General features: G+C 46.7%; 1 protein-coding gene and 1 long non-coding RNA gene across 2 annotated transcripts; one reads left to right on the top strand and one right to left on the bottom strand.

The window, feature by feature from the left end:
- Positions 1-724: 724 nt before the first annotated feature.
- On the bottom strand, positions 725-11,828 carry LOC126913530 (uncharacterized). Its single transcript, XR_007709007.1, has 3 exons — positions 11,714-11,828; positions 2,159-2,229; positions 725-847 (listed from the first exon to the last, which is right to left on the bottom strand). It is a non-coding gene; the product is annotated as an uncharacterized LOC126913530 (long non-coding RNA).
- GFI1B (growth factor independent 1B transcriptional repressor) lies at positions 8,969-13,388 on the top strand. The gene is made up of 6 exons (XM_035554908.1): positions 8,969-9,083; positions 10,763-10,909; positions 11,472-11,734; positions 12,001-12,138; positions 12,604-12,769; positions 13,210-13,388. Exons 1-6 carry the CDS (start codon positions 8,969-8,971, stop codon positions 13,386-13,388), a joined length of 1,008 nt encoding a protein of 335 aa, XP_035410801.1.
- Positions 13,389-20,143: the final 6,755 nt, after the last annotated feature.

Here is a 20,143-nt window from a genome sequence, read left to right as displayed (position 1 = left end):
CGGTGGGGTCTCAGCACTCCTGGTCCCCCACGTAGGGGAGGGCCGTGGCGATGCCCTGACAGCCCTCTGAAGCGTTCGAGCCAATTCTTTAATCCCTAGGAACCATCCTCAGCTGCCAGTGGGAATTACAGGTGCTGGATTTGCACAGCAGAAACTAGCTATAAAAAGACACAGATTAGAACCCTATCACAAAAGTTACCGGTTGAATTTTAACTTTCACAGCATTACTTGTGCTCTTCCACCGCTGTCATCCCTGCAGGAGCGAGATAGCTCCTTTGTGTTGCACCTGGAAGGGGTCATCCCGCCTCTGGATGAGATAGCATGTTTTTAATCTTGTCCTGCCTTGTGCATTGCAGTTGGTATTTATTGCAGTCTGGACTGAGAGATGGTATTTTTTTCCTGCTGTGCAGACAACATGTTTATTTAATCTGCCACAGAAAAGAGTGGAAATTAGGATGAGTTTCAGAAAAGAACTGAAAGCAATTAGTCATGTTATTTTAGTGTGACAATTACTATAACATTAAAATTGACAGAGAAAAACATGGATGCTGCAGGAGGGGATTGCTGCTAGATTTTAAAGGGAGGACGACAGCATTAGAATGGGCATGATGTGTTATAATTAACCTGTTTATTCTTACTGAGTTATGCATTTAATAATCTATTTACTTAGGATGCACTAGAGCACAGGACATGTAATAAGAACTCACAGCAATACACAAGATTAAATTGTCCTCAGTGGCAAGCTGAACTAGCTGTACATCCACCATGGCCCATGTGGGTCAGGAACAGCACAAGCTTCTGTGAATCCAAGGAAGCCCTCTGTGGCTCGCCTCTTTGTCTGCTGACCCTGAAACAAGAAGAGAATACAAGAAAAATTCTATCAATACAAATATAAAATATGACTGACCACATGGGGCCTGCTGAAAGGTCCTTCTAGCCTAAAATGCATCCCCAACACACTTTTATTTTTCCTTCCAGCTTGTATAAATCACCTTTTGCTATTGATTTATTGAAGAGGAGAGGTGTTAAATTTAACAGGAGCCACAAACAGAAATTTAGGGAAGAGTAAGATCACAACACACCAAGGTGACAGCTTCCCTGACTGTGTTCCCGTCCTGTAACTATTTGGTGCATAGGAACTCCTCAAATAAAACAAAGGAAGAGAGGATGAATGATTGCTGAACCAGTTATAACAGTGTTCCCATCTCTCTTCAGGCATTCTAGTGTAGTGATAATAGTAATAGTCACGGAGTATCTGTGCCCATTATCTCAGGGATCAATTTGTATGAAACAGATATGGTACAGATTTTTTTTTATTTGTTTGTTTTTCAGTTGGTCTACGTATAGATTACTGAAACTAGGAGATGTGGCCATCCTCCTTCTCCAAATGACTGTGCCCAGTGCTCTTTGGAGCACCTCTTAAGTCAGATAGCTGGTGAAGTTTTACTGAATATGCTATTAGATTTTTTTTGTGTGTGTGTGTGTAACTAGTCTTTTGTAGGATTTTTTGGTGGCTGACTTGGTTTTACCATCTCTTGTTTAAAAGACACTTTCTGCAGCCAATTGTACTTTATGTCAACAGGAAGTCTGTGCTCAAGGTGCTGGCAGAAGCCAGCTCCAACATTTCATAAAATAACATCTCAGTCCTTTCAGCAGCTTGTCATTTTCCTGTTTTGTTTAATTCCTGTAACTGTCTTCACATGAAACCCTGAAGCTGCAATGTACATCTTGGTTTTCTGTTACAATGCTTGTCTTTTGTAGCGGGAAATGTAATCCTTCAAATGCCTGTGTTTAAGAGGATGCAAATCAGCTTGCTAGCACAATACTTTGGGAACGTTTCTTTCATGCAAAACAGCTAGATAAATAAGGAGGGGAAGAGGGAAAGGAAAAAGGGATTGTTTGCTTTCATAAACAGCAAGAATTAATTATGCTCAGTAAATGACAGATGGGTGAAGATTAAAATCTGAATCTTTCTCAATTTGGGTGAAATCTACACTCCTATCTTCGAGTTGCATCAAAACCCATTGCACAGCCTGTCCGGTGCCATGGGGCAATGCGGTGTCCGCGCAGGGCGCGATGACAAGAACTGTGACTTGTGGCAGTCCCAGCAGAGAGCGCTAAGGCCCCCGCTGCCTGCTCACAGCCAGACACCAAATACCTCTGCAATGAATCCCAAGTGTCTCTGGGCCACATCTGCTCCATCAGGGGAACGCCACCCTGCAGCCGATCCTGTTGCACGGCAGAAAAAAAAAGTTATTGTTTCCTGGTGCTTTCACCACGCTGTGCTACAGAAGGAAAAACGACCACACGGAATCCTAGCATAGTGCAACCAATTGTGGAAAACAGTGAAATGCATCTGAAGGCTTACAATGAACAGAAAAACCCCATGACATAAAGGCAATTGTCTGACAGCAAAGTCCGAGTACTTGGCAGCTGGGTGTGTGCTGGTATATATAAACCTCTCAGAAGGCATCTTTGCTGTTCAAACCACGCACAGACTGGGCTGTCAGTGCAGGAGGGGATAACCAAGGGCACATACAGCATGTCAGTATGCACTTGCACAGTCGGGAAACTGTTGAAAATCAGAAAATAGGTGAAATCAAGGAATTACGTTTTATCCCCCAAGCCTTTGGGAAGACCAGCTCTCCTTGTTTGTCTCCAAACAGGAGTTGTGTCCACGCATTCTCCAAAGAAAATCACTGCTCCTCAGCTCCTGTTCTAACCTCTATTGGAGAATTACCAGGTGACATGAGAAAAGACACTGCCTCTGCTTTGCTCTCCCTTTTTCACCCCACCTTTACAGGGAAGTTTGGCAGTCAGTTATTTTGTACTTGCAAACCCATTTTCAAACCCTTTCTGAAAGCAAGCAATAGAAGAACAAATTCTTATTATTGCTCTTGAGTTGAAGAGCTTTTTGCAAAGATCCTTGTTAATGAGCTTTCTTAAGTCTATATTTATATCCTATATACAGCTGTATATATAGAGAGCAGTGCTTAAAAAATGTATGAATTGCGCACACATACAGGAAAATGAAGGGTTATTAACACACATCTTTTTCAGTTCTTACTGTGAAAGCTCTTATTCCTTTTTCCTTGGAAATTGAAGAGAGAAAAGATCCTTTCTAGTATATAATAATTTTGTGCATATGTGCTATATGGTTTTGTTTATGAGACTGAAGTACGTGAGTGTGTGTATGCGAGACAGATGGTGTGTCTGTTTGTGAAAGATATGCGTGGATAAATGTGTAAAAATATAGATTTCTTAAAAGCTTTAAAAAAAAAAGAAAAGAAAAAGAACAAATGCCTGCTTGATACATAATTTCCCTGTGTCATGCTCATTGTCAATATGACAGAAGAGTGTTCCTGCAGAAAGCAAAGCTGCCCCAGAAAGTTAAGGGTGCTGCCCCTAGGGTTTAGAGCTGGGCATCGTGAATTCTCTTCAAGTTTTCAAAGTCCTGGAAAGTTTTGATAAGCAAATACTTTCTGGGCTCTGCTTCTCTATTGGCTGTTTCTTCACCGCCAGATTTTGACACAAATAATCTGATTGAAAAATCAGGGAGGGGAACAGGGGCAAAAAAACAGAGAGAAAAAAGGAGAAGTATCTATTTCAGCAGACAGCAACTAAGTGAAAAAGTGGAAGAAGGAGTCCAGAGAGAAGACAACCTTTCGCTGGGGGCTTGTCTGGGGAGATTTCGAGGCGAATCCAGTAAAGCAAAGTCCCCTAAACAGGTGATTTATTTATTCTTTTAAACACTTTAAATTTCAATGTGTAACTCATTTCTCTGATGTGTTTTATACTCTTTTTCTTATTCTTTTCTTCTGTTTGCAAATATGTAACATATTTCCCTGTGTAAGTCACTTGTACTGAGCATTTATGATAATGGTTTATGTATATCAAACAGGTCAAGCTTTTAAAAACTATATGCCATATACTTGCTTCACCTTCCCACATGCGAAAATGATAATAGTAGAATAAAATAGAAAAGATGTGTCAATGGTCTCAGACACCTGCATCCCAGCAAGCTACATGCAGCAGGCAGTTTCCAGATGTAGACTTTTGTACCTAAGCATTGAGGACATGCTGTATTTTTCCTTTTAATTGCTCTTGAACAGAGCCAAACCTATAAATTCAGAAAACAGAGCATCTCTGCTGCCATCAATTAATTTATGCCAATTTTCCTAGATGAGAATTCAGTCTCTCCTGTTGAGGATTTTTGCTTCAAACCTATCTTTTATTTATGTTATCTCTCCATCCTTTCTAAGTATATGCTGATTAGCGTAACAAAAATTTTAGCATATGCAATTAGATATGTATAGGCATACCTCCTATACTACCAGGCTGGTTCAATACATTAAGCAGGAAAACAAACAGTTTACAAGTTCCCAAAGTAAGCGCATGTATACATTAAAGGGAAATTGTGCTATACAAGTTGTTCTATCCAGGGAAGCTTAAGGCAGTTTGCTAAAGCTAGCGGCGTTCCCAACATCACCAGGAGCTAGAGGAGGTTTCTAAAGAACAAATGCTGCAATTGTATTCTAAACATTTTTTCTAGGTAATAAAAGATGCACAAGCATTTCCATTCCACTTCTTTAACAAAATTTTCACCGTAACTTCCAAGCCTTGGCATAATGTCCATTTGCCCAGTCTTACCACAAGAATGAATAACATTTGGTGCATTTTTCCACTAAAAAGCCACATTCAAATTACTTGCCCCAAGTACATCGAATTTTACAAGCATGGACTAGTGGAGACATGATTAATTTTGTTGTGAAGAACTGAAATTATTTTTAAATATGATTTAAATTTAAAGAGTAAGGAGTCCACAAAACCACTTATTTTATTTGGGCTCTTAAAAATTCCATACATGGGATATGTCTTATTTTGTGCTTTTTACTTCAAAAATATAGTCTTCCGACAGACACACTATTCTTTATTTTTGGTAGCTTCAGTTTTGCCAGAAAGAGCAGAAAAAACAATATTAAAGATTAAAAATAAATTAAGCAGTAGGAGGGAAATAAGCCTCTTTTAGTCTAAAACTCTGTACGCTCATCAGCTTACCTGAAGCCACATATCAACTTAAATTTAAAAATTAAGTATTTCCTCTGAGTGCAGTGGGGAAAAGGGTTTCATCTCTACAATTAACCTTGTCAATTTGAAAACTGGAATACTCGAATTTAGAAGGGCTTACAGAAAAATGAGTCAGCTTTAGAATGGAACTTGTGTTGCATATTGGGTTCTTGATTCAGCATGGCACAATCCTGCAAGAACCTGTTCCCAAATACAGTATTTTGTATTATGAATTGTCTCACTGAAGGAACCGCTGACAGAACAGCCCCGTAACCTAATATAGAGAGAATACTGATTTCTTCTAAATTGTATCAAAGAGCCCAATCCTGTGTTTTGGGGTTCTGTGAGCTGCCATGCTCTGATACCGGATTCAGGGCTTCAGGAGATATATAGGACCATGACATTAGGATCCTGAAGACAGAAACCACCCCATTAAAAACAAACAAACAAACAAAAAACACTCTTGATTTGGATGCTCACCAGAGAGCATCACTGGGGATGAAGAAACTTTGAATTAGAACACAGAAGGGGAATACACAGGTGCTGGGTGCATTTTCAAATCTGTCTGGTAATCTGGCATCTGTAGCTGGTAAAAACAAGCTCTTCTCAGATGCTTCAAGTTAGGTACCCAAAATAATGAAGCAGGTTTTTTTCCCCTGGGTTCTTTCAGCTATCTTTTCCTTGGAGCAGATTACTACAACATTATTATACAGCTACAGGAATGGCAAAGAAATAAGAGTGTCAGTTCCAGCTGGCTATTGATATTATATTCTGTACTGAATCCATGAAATGCCACGCTCTTGTGTTTTGGGACAACACTCTTGCCCAGGCAATGAACTCCGTTGTGCAGTTGCCAGACCAGGTGCCACAAGGGCTGGCAAGAACAGATTCCATAAAAAAAAAAAAAAAAGTGCAACTTTTAGCAAAAGGTTGAAGCTAAATTCTGTTGGAAGCTTCGGTGATTGTTTACGCCGTAGCAGGGGCTGCTGTCCATAGCACTGCTGTCCCTGTGAAATACAGTTAGCTGCTGGTAGCAGCGGATCACTTGCTACTGATACCGTTGAGTTTCAAGGACGAAGTATTTTTTTCCATCCCAATCTGTGCTTCTAGCTTTCTTCTAACTCGGTTGTGTGAATCAAAGAGTCCAATGCAGTTGTTAATTAACTATGCTTTGGCACCCAGTTCCTGTTTTCTCTCTGAAATGGGGTGGGGGAAGGTAACTTCCTTTTGCAACGTTCAGTAGTGCATTAAAGATCATGTTGCTCTGTAGAGGCCCTTATCAGCAGTCAAGATACTGGCCCAAATTTGACTTTTACATATGCTGGAGCAAACACATCCAGAAAAATCCCATTGATTCTTACGCAGCTACTTCCAACCAGCATGACAAGAGAAGCTGTGTTTAGCACCTTCATGTACTTAGTCCATGGGTACTACAGTAAAACACTGCAAGATTGCTTATGCCACCCACCTCCAGTCCTCAAATTTATCTGGTGAATGCCTCAGGGTCCTCCGGCTGGCGGGCAGGGACAGCAGCTCTTCCAGGAGGCCGTGTAGTGTGAGTGCTTTCCTCGTGCATTCAGTTACCTGCTGCCAGAGCCTCTTCCTCCACTGTGTAGGAAGCCCAGGGAAGTTAACTGGTTAAGTCAGGCAGACAAATCAGATGTCTAAAGCTTGGTGGTATGAATACTCTCCATTGTGGGCACAGTCCTGCCCACCGCGTGGGAAAATCCCTTTGACATGAGTGGAAATCCCATGTAGAAAGGGCTTGTGGCAGGACTTTAATCTGGGGCACGTCTACGCTGCCAAGTGGAGCTCCATGCACAGATGTCCCACCTGGTACCGAGCCCCTCCTGTCGTGCCCTCTGAGCTGAGCACTTCTGCTAGGATGGGAGGCTACCGGCTGGGCAGGGCACGTTGCTGCAAGGGCTATGGCCATCACTGAACACTTCTGTGTTCGCACCGAGCTGAGCGCTTCTGTGTGCACAGGATGGGCAGAGATGCACTTTATGATACTTAGGAGGAACTCTGTCAGAGTCACAGGAAAGTAAATACAGCGTTGGACTTCAGCATCCCTTCTCTCTGGTGCATGCTTGTGGTTCCTTCTCAGTACTGCTTTGTCCTCTTGCTAAAATTAAATTAACACATCCACTCTTGGCTTCTGTTTTCTCATATTCATCTCAAGTCACACATACGTTTCTTGGAAATAGATAAAAACAGGTGAGTCATTGCAGAAGAAAAAATGGCTGAAGTCATATATGAAAGTGGGAATCCTGGACTAGATTTATAAAGCCAGCTAGAGCTGTAATGGGATTTCTGAAGGCGCTGGGGCTGGTGAGCACCTGGCTCCCACCAACAGCAATGTGCTCAGCAACCTACCTGTCCACAGCAGGCTTTGCTGTGTGAATTCCCCTCCTGTACACGTACCTGTAGCCGCAGGCACCATCATAAATCTGGCCCTCAAAGCTTGAAGTGAACCACCACTGAGCTATGTAATTATATTTAGCATACAGGGGTAAGGGCAGGTACTTCTGAACCCTAAGGAGCAGCCAGAGCAGACCTTTTCCATCGCTGGCTGTTTGGGATTCCAGGAGCCCACGCTGCTCTGTCCCGACTTAAGTAGACACCTCACATCATTCCTACTTAACAGGAGCAAACGCTGTTCTATTTTAGTAAATAAATACGCAACATTACAACTGATCCCAGGAAAAATAAATAAATAAATAAATAACAATGCACTTGCCCACTAGTAGAGAGCAAGGACTTGCTGCTAACTTTTCATATGAAATATAGCAAGATTTGCTTTTAGTGCTACTATCTTGAACAGTTACAAGGGAAAATGCAAATACATATGCAAATAGTGCACCAGCTGATATTGCCACGCACAGCATCGAGCCTGTTGTCGTGCTGGCTGCACGAGAACAGTTATTAGCCATGGGGAGCGGGCACAGGGCGGGCTGGGTTCTGGGCAGTAAAGATAACAGATACATTGCAAGAGAATTTTGTATGATTAAATTTCAGCATTTTATGCTTGTCGTTTCAACGGTCTATGATATTTGAGTCAGATCCAAAAGGTAACCTCTCGCACCCAACACTTCTGCTCTGCCTCTGCTTGACTGGTGTTTGCCAGCCACAACACAAAACATTCAAGCTATGGCCAACAAGAAGGAAACCCACCACACGTTAAGGCTGTGGGGATTTTCCATTGCATCTTTCCTATTCCCCATGGTTTTACTGTAATTATTATTTGGACGGCAATTTCGCAGAGGTGCCAATGCCACGGGTGGGACTGCACTGCTCTGGGTGCAAGGACCCTTTCTGAAACAGGCGGTCTCCAACCAGCAGTCCCTACCACGGGGGACAATCTCAGAGAAGCAGAGCAGAGAACTGCATGAGAGAGATTCTGGGTTCTCGTCTGTCCCTGCCACAGAAACGTTTTTGGTCTGTAACACAGCACTCGGTTTAAGCATGCCACCATTTCTTCACCTCTATCTTCACAGACAGCAGTAATCCTTTGCCTCAGCCTAGGGGTGGATTGTGAGGGATATTTTTTTACAGAGCATAATGTGATCTGCAATCCCACCTTCAATCCGCGCTCCCATCTCTACCTTAGCAGCAGAAACTATCTGGCAGTAAGTTATTCTGCTCAGCCCCCCCACAGCTAGGTGTTTTCCCCAAAGTTAAGACCCGTCAAGTGCCTAAGCCCAAGCAACCACTCCCCTCTCTTCAGCTGGGTGGGGGGACCGTGGAGATGAACTATCTGGCTCCCCAGCAGAAGGGTTTTTAATTCTCATCACTGCTGCGTACTGAGCTGACGTGCTGTGGGAACAGGCAAGAAACTACCCCACAAACCAGAGATTTACCTGCTGTCATTCCGTGTTTCTGCCCAGGCAGTGAATGGAAAATGCCACGTTCCTTTTTGGTGAAGAGCAAAAAGGCTCATACCTACCACCAGCACCGCTTTGTGGAAGATGATCTGCCTATATTCACATGGGATCCAATCTCCTCTGCCTTCACTGGTGAGTCAATAGAGCCACTGGGCTCATAAGAATACACCGGGGCAAATAAATAATTGAGTAGGCAACCTAAGGGAGTAGGATGAATGAGCTAAAGTATAACTAAGGGCTTCCACACAGGGATGGCAGTCTAAATACTAGGTTATCCCCCACCGTGCGCCCTCTTTCTCTAGGACAAATCCACGCTGTTGCACTGAAAACAGATTTAGATCCTCCCTTTGTTTCTTGCTGGGGTGCTGCTTTTGTGATTCCAGAGACAGTGCAGCGAGACTCCCCTGCACTGGCATGCTTTGGGCAGATGCAAGCGTTGGAAACCCTAAATGAGCACAAGGTTTCTGATGGCCAGTTCTCCACCTACGTGGAAATTACACTGGGAATCCTGCCTTGCTCTCTGTTCTTGCTGCAGTTGTTAATTCCCACCTCCCTTGGGGGGAGGTCAGAGATACCAGATTGCTGCGAGGAGTTGGTCACATTTGGAAGGATGTCCTACCTCAGGCAATTAGCAGTTGGGAAAAGAGCTTCTGCTTGGCTGGCATTCTACAAACTCACAGCTCTGCCACCTCGATCTCTAACCTGCTGTGTTCACTGTCCACATACTCTATGTACATCTTCTCTACCTCAGTGTGCTACCACCTCTTCCTCATGATTTGCAAAGAAGGTTGCAGCTAGAGCGAGAAGATACTAGTGATACCCTAACACTGTGAAAGAAGTCCTACAGCTTGCCCATGAAAGGCTGGCTGCTACGTACCAGATCAATACAAACCAACGGTGTTTCTGCCTGTGTCTGCTGTCCTCCCCCTGTCTGTTCATGCTCTCCCAGAGCCAACTGTGCAATAGCAGGGCTAGGACAATTATTTTCTTCCTCCAGGCACCATTCAAATTTTCTTTATTCAAATCTAGGATCAACTTACCCTTTGTTCTGGCCCTGGCTATGGAACTCGAGTCCAGCCCTATGACAAGTTTGATTACAGAAATGAGGTGGCAACCCAGTTCCAATTCCATCATCCTTTGGCCATCTGTAGTGTTTATCTGCAGCACAAGAGGGGTTGGACAAACAGATGGAAGCTGTCGTTCGGCAGCCCAGTCCCACCTTCAGCAGAAAGGCAGCACATGTATTAGACCTCTTTTTAAAATTCTTACTATAAAGACTACTTCTAACAAGTGCTGGTTGGTCTCTAAGGGCTGGGACAGGCATGGAGAAATGTGAGCATGGGCAGGAGGAGACTGGGCTCTGTGGGCACCTCCCCTCTCTGCTTCCCTGCTCGGCTGTCCATAAATTCAGGTTAACAATACTCAACTCTCTGATGGGAGCAGTGGGGAGGTTAATAAGTTAGTGATTGTTAGTTACCCTCATAAATGAGAATGGTTTTAAATAAGGAAATTATTCTTACAACGTGGCCTTCTAGGGTTAATTTGCTGTAGTTATATAGGGGATCAAGTGCTCTATTATTTCTTCCTGTCCTCCTCTGCCTTGCCTCTCTTATGCTGCTTGGAATTTCCCTTTGTTGGCAGTGGGCAGACCTTGATTGCCACGCTGATTGCACCGCTCTGCACTGATTCAGGGAACTGAGCGTGGACTCACGTATCCGAGCGTGAGTTCACAGATAAGTACACAGACCACCTTACCAGGCTCTCCTCTTACGGGGTGGGATAAACTAACCGTGACACTACTGTGATTACAGCCATAGGAGACAAGACAGCAGAGGATGGCAGAAAACAGGACCTAGAATGCGTGGTTCCAAAACAAGAAAAGGACCCTTCTGAACCGAAAGAAGAAAGTGTCCCCGTCCAGCACCCGAGCAGGATGCTGCCAGGACCTTCAGCTCAAGGTCTGCTCCCCAGGGTCAGAATTGCAAAAGAGGTCTGGGCTAGATCGGTTGGCTTATGAGGCCCCTGTGACTGGGTCCAGATTTTCAGTAAATGGCAGCTCTTATTTTGACCCCATTGGTCAAACTTGTCCCAGGCAGAGCTCATTGAGAGCTTTCTGTATTTCCCCTTATACTTCTGGTTTAGATCAGCATCTCCCTGAAGCGTAAGGCTACGATTCCCAGTGAGCGAGCCTCTGCATCTCAAGGACTGGTGTAGCTGTGTGATATGGTCGAGACTGGTGTCCATATGATACCTGTTCAAAAGCCACATGAAGTAGGGCTAGTAAGGGGGTTAATATTGCCTTAGCATCCCCTCTCCCCTAAAATTTCCTCAGACTGAAATCAAAGTCTAAATATGAAATTTGTATGGGGATCAGGGTTTGAGTCAAAGAACAAGAAGTTTGCAACTCCCAAGGTCACTGGATAGAGGCAAGGTATCTGGGGAGCTTTTTTTTTATTTTACTGGTATCCCGCTGCAGGCATTGACATGACACTCACTTCTCCCTCTGCTTTACAAACTCAGAGATGACCATCCCAGGTCTGCAGATCAAAGACTGCACTACCCCGACCAGCACCCCCACCTTCTACAAAACCGGCTTTTCTTGGGACGCTTTCCATTTGCCATACAGCTATCGACAGATGTCTTCCACCATGCAGTCAGCCCTCCTGGAGCACCCAGTCAGCCTGTATGGCAGCCACCTCCTGCCAAGCCCCGAGCCCCCTCTGGATTACAGCATGCATTACTCCTCCGACATGGAGACCTACCACTGTGTGAAGTGCAACAAGGTGCGTCACGGAGGAGGGAACCTCGGGGATGATGAGGGTCGGGAGTAGTTTTCATCAAATATATCACAGATTCAGTGGCTTGCCTCAAGGTGCAATGCATGTGGCTTGTAATAGGTGCCCATTCATTCTCCTGGCTGAGGATGAGGGTGCTAGGAATTATGCAGTTTACATGGCCTACAAAAGGAAAGAATCAAAGAGAAGGAATTGAAATCAAAGATGGAGGCAAAGCTGCCTCCTGGAAAAATCACTGACATTTTGTTTTTCAGGTATTCTCCACTCCCCATGGCCTGGAGGTCCATGTACGAAGATCTCATAGTGGGACCCGGCCCTTTGCTTGTGAAGTATGTGGCAAAACCTTCGGGCATGCTGTAAGCCTGGAGCAGCACACCAATATTCACTCCCAGGTGGGTAGCGTGGTTCCAGAGAACCAGCTCTCCAGAGCTCACGAGTGCTGGGACCTTCGCTGTTGTTTCATTATCAGGGAAGTGACTTTCCTAGGTTACAAACGGGATGGCTTTCCTGCAGCACCCAGTGGCAACGCTAGGAGCTCTGAAAACCACAGATCATAGCGCTCTTATCTCGCAAATCTCAGACTGTCCTTGAAAATGTCTCAGATTGGGAGGGGAGGATGGTTGCTACTGCTTCTCAGGTGCCTCACCTTCTCTAAAGGGTGCAGGAGTCTGGATCACAAGACGCAAGCCATTTCCATAAGTAACCCTCCTTTCTTCCTCTTCATATTAGCACATCAGTCTGTGAGCTGGGGAGATTTGCTTATCAAATCTACTATAGTCAATGATTTAACAGTCCTCAAGCTCTGTCACATGTTATGCAGTTACCAACTGACACCCCATGATTTTCTTCCTTACCAGGAAAGAAGTTTTGAATGCAAGATGTGTGGGAAGACATTCAAGCGTTCCTCTACCCTCTCCACGCACCTGCTGATCCATTCAGACACGCGGCCCTACCCCTGCCAGTACTGCGGCAAGCGCTTCCACCAGAAGTCCGACATGAAAAAACACACTTACATCCACACCGGTGAGAAACAAAATGTTCCCAATAAGCAGATGCAAACTGGAGTCCATCAGGTCCCTGCACACACACAGTTCCCAGACACAGAGAAGCTGTGCTGGGGATGTGTGTCCAGAGGCACTAGGAAGTCGATATTCGCTGTCAGATGAAGGTCTGAGCATCCCTAAGATGCACGTCCTCCTCTGTGTGACAAGGAGGTGGCTATTGTCCAGCCTCTGGTCCACAGAATGGTCACATGCAGCCCTGGATGTGGGCCACGCAGCTGGGGAGGACTGCCTCTGGTTCTTCTCACCCTCTGCTGCTGGAGGAGAGTGCAGACACATTAGCGGGACAGCCAGGCTGACAGCACTGGTGCCTAAGCACAGCCAGTCAGGCCTGAGTCTGCTGAAAGCCATTTCTTTCCACCGTCTGCTAATGTCTTTCTTACCATCTTCTCTGCCCTGCAGGGGAGAAGCCCCACAAATGCCAGGTATGTGGCAAAGCCTTCAGCCAGAGCTCCAACCTCATCACCCACAGCCGCAAGCACACCGGCTTCAAGCCCTTCAGCTGCGAGCTCTGTGCCAAGGGCTTCCAACGCAAGGTGGACCTACGGAGGCACCGGGAGACCCAGCACAGTCTCAAGTGAGGGATGGCTCCAGGTCTCTGCTAGAGATCCCGCTGCCAGCACCTGCTCCACAGCAGAAGATCCTCCCCAGCACTTCCATCCAGCATGGGGCTGCCCACCTCATTAAGCTCGTACAGCTTCCCGCATCGCTCTGGAGACTAACGAAGTCGCGTCGTTGGCTTTGGTGTCCTGGCACCCCAGGGCCTTGTACAGCCTGGTAGGCGACAAAGGAACTCGTGGGAGCTCTCACTTTTTAGTTACAGCAGGTACCAGGCCTGCTCAAGTGTAAATCCAGAGGAATTCTTTAAAGGTTGCTGTTACTCCGGATTTACACCGTGAGCAGAAGTCAGTTTGGACCAGCAATGAGGTGGGAACTCCTGGACTAGTGGCAGCAACAATCTGTGCCAAGCTGGTGCCGTAACCATGTTCTGCTCTGATGGTTAGCAAGATAAGGCTGGGGCATGCAAATAGACTGCATTCAGTGAGCTGTGCTCAACGTGGACAGGGCTTCTGCAGAGACTTGCCCAGGTCATAAATTTTGGCAACAGACATCTAAAATCATTTTCTTTCAGCAGAGCATTTACTGTGATCAAGTGACAAATGAACTGTGTTGTATTTTTAACTTGGAGTGGGAGGAAAATAATGAAAAAACTGTTCCTATCCTTATAGCTAATAACAGGGGACTCTGAACGTATCTTACATCCACACCCTACAGCAAAGATCCAGGGGTTAGAGGCAACCTGGAGAGCTCCGAGAAGAGCCAGGCCACAGCACTAGGCATAAACTAATAAGCCCTGCGTCTCACTACCACGCAAGAAAGACTGACTGCTCTCGGAATCCAGCTTGGTGTGTCCCACAATATTTCACTGTATGCTGGACTTACTGAATTAGATTTTTCCTGAGCAATCCCGTGTCACTGCGTGGTTGGAAATGACCCTTGGGTACTGGTGTCAAGGACCAGAGAGGTATGCTTTCCTGCCCCTCTTAAAGGAGGAAGCAGCCTAGCCCATACACATTGGCATAATCTGAATACCTTACAAATGTTACACAAACAGCAGTGGTACTTCCTTCTTCATCCAGGTCTAGAGGTTGAAGTAAAGCACTGGAACAGGGAAAGAGCTAGCTCCCCTCTAACCTCTGCTACATTCTCAGTATATAACTTAGGGTAAGTCACTACACTGCTCTGACTTACTTCTCCACCCCTCTTGGTGATGGAGTCATTCACTCAGGTTTGTAAAGTCCCTTGAGCTCTTGAGAGGAAGGACAAAGTATTATTACAGCATTAAAAAGAAGTGCTTTCAGTTACGTGGGGCATTGTGGCAGCGCACAGACCACCCCATAACCATAACGACGTCCCTGAACACATGGCATTGTGCAATGACACCTGTGGGAAATGGCCTAGAGAAATACCTATTTCATTGCAAATGCTTATCAAGGGAGGCTGCCATCGTGGGCAGAAGAAGAAACAGTCCAAGTGGAAAAGTCATTCATTGTCAGGAGAAAAAAGGCCTCATCCTGCCCTCAGTTACACTGCTGTAAATCCAAAGCCATTCTCCTAAGATCTAAAATGTACTCGCCCCTGTTTTTTGCTGTGCCTAAGCTGTTCATCATTAATATGCATGCTGGAAACTCAAAACAGCGTCTGTACTCCTGGCTTGTCCTTGCACACTGTAAATATATATTTATACTTATTCTAATGTATATTTTTATTGCAATACACCAGACAGTTACAACACGTACAGGCCTGCTGGGATTTATCTGATAAATCTGTTCCTTCTCAGTAACTGAGCTAACACGGGGTATTTTGTGTTAAAAACATTCATTTCAAGAAAGTCTCGTACTCAGCTCTGGGGATGCCGGCAGTGGGGGTAGAGTGGAAAAGAAGGGGGACAGTACAGCACTGCCCTCGTGGTCAGTTCCTGCTCCGGGGCTCCGACACAAGAGGAAATCAGGATGGAAACCCACATGCAGAACAGCTCAAAGCCCAGGAGCAAAGGACATCGCCTCAGAGGTGGATACGTGCAGACAGCAGGGCAGCTCTGCAGAGCAACAGGGAGCTGCTACAGCCACACCAGGTGACAGGTATTATCAGAGCCCCTCTGTTAAAGCTGAGCTGTCCTGCACGGGGTTGTGCCAGAACCTGGCCAGGGCACAGACTCCAAGGGAGGAACCGGTCCCAGGTCCTGACTCTGACACCAGACACACACGAGCACTCACACATGTACATATGCACAAGCCTTGGACAAGGTAAAGGCATTTCAGCTTACTAAAACCGCTGCCAAAAATACAAACTGCGTTTATTATTTCCCTTATCCTCCTCGAATCTGCAAATAGAAATATTTAAAGAGCGTGTCAGCATCTGAGCTGCTTGGTAGCTAACACCCTCCAGCCCCAAAACACGCAGGCACACGGGCACATACTTCCCTGTCTGTGTCCCGGGGACAGCAGGTGTTCCTGACTCATTGGAAGCTCCTCGGGTTTGGAGGGAAGTGCTGGCACAAACCGATCAGCACCATGGCGAGATTGCATGTTACACCGCTCATAAAAACAAATCAGACAGCTGCTTCCTCTGAGCCTGCTGAACAGGGGTTACTCTATCCATCACATTTCCATCCCTATCTTTGATTTCCATGAGACGGAGGAGTCGCAGCCTTGAACCGGTGTCTGGGATATTATATCCTAAGGTTGCGTGTCTACAGCTGGCTTCTCCCTCCCAACAAAGAGCAGCTCACCCCAGCCCTGTCGCTCATTTCCCTGGGCTCTGGGGCAGGCGGGGAAGGCAGCTGCTTTCGCTGCTCTCCTGGTTACTGAGAGCAAAGATCACCGAGGGGCGCTCAGGGCGGAGGAGGCAGTGCCAGCCTTACCCTTACACATCCCCAGGAGACACAAGGGTTGCTTTAGCTGGCCGGGCAGCGAGTAAAGAAGCACACGGGGGTGACCACGGGCAGTGTGCTGCTGCAGAGCCACACTCAGGCAGCCCGCAGCCGAAGCTGGCAGAGGCGGCCAGGCTGGCCCACTCCCTCCGGCTCTGCGAGTGTATCTCCAGAAACACAGGCTGTGGAAAGGGGCCAGCTGGCAAAGGCACTCACGAGACAAAAAACAAGAGTCAGAAGGTGACTTGAGCAGGGAGAAAGAGAAGAGGGAATTAATTTGTAGTTTTGCAATAAAAGTTTCTTCGCAGAGAGTAACAAGGTGCCACATTGAGGCCACCAGCTAACACCAGCTGCCTCCTTTCTCCCTGAGCACCATGTACTGAAAGGAACAACGGGTGCCAACAGCCCAGAGGAGAACCCTAAGGGGCTGAGGAGCTCTGGTTTGCCTGCAGTCCCTGACCAGGGAGAGCCATTGGATGAGGATGAGGCTGGAGGGACCCCAGCTTGGGTTTTCCCTGCACGCTGCTCTTTGCAAAGAGCCCGTCCCAACCTGCCCAGCGGTGGGAGATCAGGAAGATGCAGGTGAGAGACCCCAAGGAACAGCCCTGGTGAAGCCAGCACTACAAGCACAGCAGTGTACCCCAACAGCCTGCTCACAACGGGCTTCCCAACCTGCTGCCTGGTGTTTGGGACCCCAATCCTGGGTGGGAAGGAAGGCCCCAGGCCTGTTCTGGAGCCAGCAGCTGCGCTCTGCACGGTTCCCCAGGCTTTCATCTGCATTGTTTGAAGCTCTGGAAGTGCACGTGAAGGAGTAAGGAAACAGATATGGCCTTACCCGAGCCATACCACAGGAGCATGGGGTCAGCCCAGAGCCAGACACGGGGCCAGGCTGCTGCTGGCGTAGGGCACAGCAAAAGGCCTCGCTTTGCCTCAAACCTCATCTGACCCTTGGAGCTACTGAATCCACACAACAGGCACACCTGAAGATGCTCAGCACCAGTCAGGATCATTTGGTGTCACCAACTTCAAACACACCTGGCTTTGTTCTCCAAACATGCAAATTCTGCCCAGTTCTGAAAATAACCCCTTTCCCACCATCTTGCCTTGCATCAAAACACATTCGGGTCAGTCAATGAAGGAAACAGATAACAAAAAGCAAAATCTCAACTAATCTTTGGGACTGAAGAAAGAGCTGATTGTTTTTGCCTCTCTCCGAGCCCGCCCTAGACCCTGCAGTTCCCTCATCCTCTTCACACCTTCACTCCTTTATTGCCAGGGAAAGAAAATCCTGGTCTCTGGGCTGTTTTGTTTAGCAAATGAAGGACATGCAAAGCAATCCCCCCAGGCAGCTGTCAGAAAGAGAGGTGTGCCTCTGTCTTCCAGACAGCCTTCAGGCTGTGAGAGCAGCAGCCTAGAAGCACTGTGATCAAGGGTGGATTGAGGTCTGGACACAAGATGCGTCTTTTCCTGATGAAGACAGCCACGGGACACCTGCAGGAAGTGAAGGTGTGCTCCTAGCTAGCACAACATCATACCAGAGCTTATCTGCAGGCTGTATTAACCTACACAGGAGTGAAGTCCTAGAGAGGGCAAAACTCTGAAGGTTTCACGTGTGCTGGCAATGGTTAGCAGGTCTAAAAGGAACTGAGGGGAAGGACAGAGGAATTTAGCTCCAGTTGGGTATGGGTTGCATTGGATAAGAAATTATTTGCTGAGCCTGCTTGTGTCCCATCCTAGACTTCACAAGAAAGTGTTTTCAGTGGAAAAAGAAAGAAACAAGCAGAGTCCTTACTCCTCACAGCAGGCCATTCCCCAGCACTGCAGAGCCTGTGGCAGGTGAAAGGGGGACACGGTGGGCGCACCCAGCTGGCGGCAGGTCTGTGCTAACCCATAAACACAGCACACAAGTGGAAACCTGAAAGCATCAGACAGTCTTCCAGTAGGAGCTGCATAAGCACGTTTCCTCGCACAGGACAAACATTCCTGCCTGCAGTTCGAGGGCCTGGCCTGGGAAGGGATAGGGAACTTGACCTGCAAAGCTGCTACAGGAAAACAGAAAAATACTCCATGAACTTTTTTTTTTTTTTAAATCAGTTCTGCTTGTAAAGCAGAGATGTTTTTCCACTTTTGCCCTAGAGTAGCATGTCCATACAGGGGAGACAACTGAAGACAGCCACAGCAGTTATTCAAGGATGGTTAAATCAGTCAGTTGCCTCTGTGGTGGATGAGACCTATGAAAACACAGATCTGTGCAGCAGCTCCTGAACTAGCACGTTTCACCTAACGGTCACCATGGGCACACACTGGTCTTTTAGTTACAACCCTGAACCGAGACTCAAGATCTGCCCCACATTCCCTGCACGACCTCGGGCAAGACATTAGCTCTGGATTTGTGAAGTTGCTCAGCACCCTGTGAAGCTCACAGAAAACTTTACCCCATCTGTGAAAGCTGGATAATTCCTCCTCTCCCTTTTATTTCACTTGTTTATTTCAACGGTAAGATAGTCAGGGACAGGACTGCCCCTCCTTATCTTTTACATACAGTGCCTTGCACAATGGAGCCTTGATCTCAGCTGCAAACTAAGTGCTACTGTGATACCAATAATGAATGATAGAAACTTAATTTGGCAAAGCAACCCAATTCTGTAGCTAGCTTAGAAAGAAAACATCGAAGCATGCACAGCAAGAACCCCAAATTAAAACCACTAAAACCCCAAATGAGCAGAGAAAAGGGGCGAGCAAAGACACAGAAAGGATGAATCAGATGCAAGTAGCATTTCCACCAGCGAATAACATCCCAAGGAGAGAGACAGAGCTGGATATCAATGTTACGAACATCCTACGTGACACCCACATTTTAGCAACACCGCCTAAGTACAAGCCTTTTTCAATCTGGCCTTGGGCTGATTGTGACCTGGTGGCCCAAGGGTGATCTTTGGTCACCTCACCAGACAGCAAGACAAGCAGAGAGCAAAGAGTCCCCAGAAATGGGGAAATCTGAGGCCGGGGAGGAGTTGAGCATGCACTGGGCTCAGCTTTGGTCTGATAAGTTTATCAAGCACTGCCGGCTGCTAACTGTCAGCCGGCGAAGTGGGCCTGTTAGGGAGGAGGAACAGCTCCCAGAGCAAGATAGGACAGCCCAGGCCTTATCGGAGAGCCTGAGCCAAAGAGGGAACTGGAGAGCGAGCACTTTCCAACCACTTCATCTGAACAGCAGACAGATTGGCAGGAAAGGCCTGTCAGCCCTTCGCTTCTGCCACCCCGACAACAAGCCCTGGCCCATGCGAATAACCGGTAAGTGCAGCATGGAAATTGCCAACGTGAACACAGAGGCCCGAGGGAATGGGCAGGGGAAGGTTTTCCTAGAAACATTGCCCAAAGGGGAAAGTCAGATTTACAGCCAGCAATTCAGATGCTTACTGAACAAACCGCTCCTCCGGACAGCATTTCCCCAGCAGGCTGCCTTCCCTAGCTTCGGCAGGACGACTCCAGCGCTTCAGACCAACACCACACCAGTTTTTTTTTACCCTTTACTGTTTCATGAAAAATAGTTTAAAAAGCATCAAGTGAATAGAAGAAAAATCTGGCCATCCCCTTCCATGTGTTAGAAGTATGGGCCAGCAAATACCCCCTTCACTTTTACTCCAGGGAAAATAACCAAATCTACACAGCCAAAGATCACAGCACAGGCTCCCCCCATTTGGAGGCGCTCCCTTGGACAAGCACAGCCTGTGCAAGCTCCCTGCATGCACTCCTCAGCCATGACAGGGAGGGTAAAAGAAGATTCCTGAACAGCACATCCTCTGCTTGGTTTCCTGCTACAGATGTGCCCCGCAGGATAAAAATGGTGTAAGACCGTCAGCTTAGACACACTGCACTCCTCCAGTCTGCCCAACCGTACTG

The sequence above is a fragment of the Cygnus atratus genome, chromosome 19 (assembly GCF_013377495.2).
Source record: "Cygnus atratus isolate AKBS03 ecotype Queensland, Australia chromosome 19, CAtr_DNAZoo_HiC_assembly, whole genome shotgun sequence".
Taxonomy (NCBI): Eukaryota; Metazoa; Chordata; class Aves; order Anseriformes; family Anatidae; genus Cygnus; species Cygnus atratus.
Note: the sequence above shows the minus strand (reverse complement) of the source record. Positions and strands in the feature narration are given on the sequence as shown.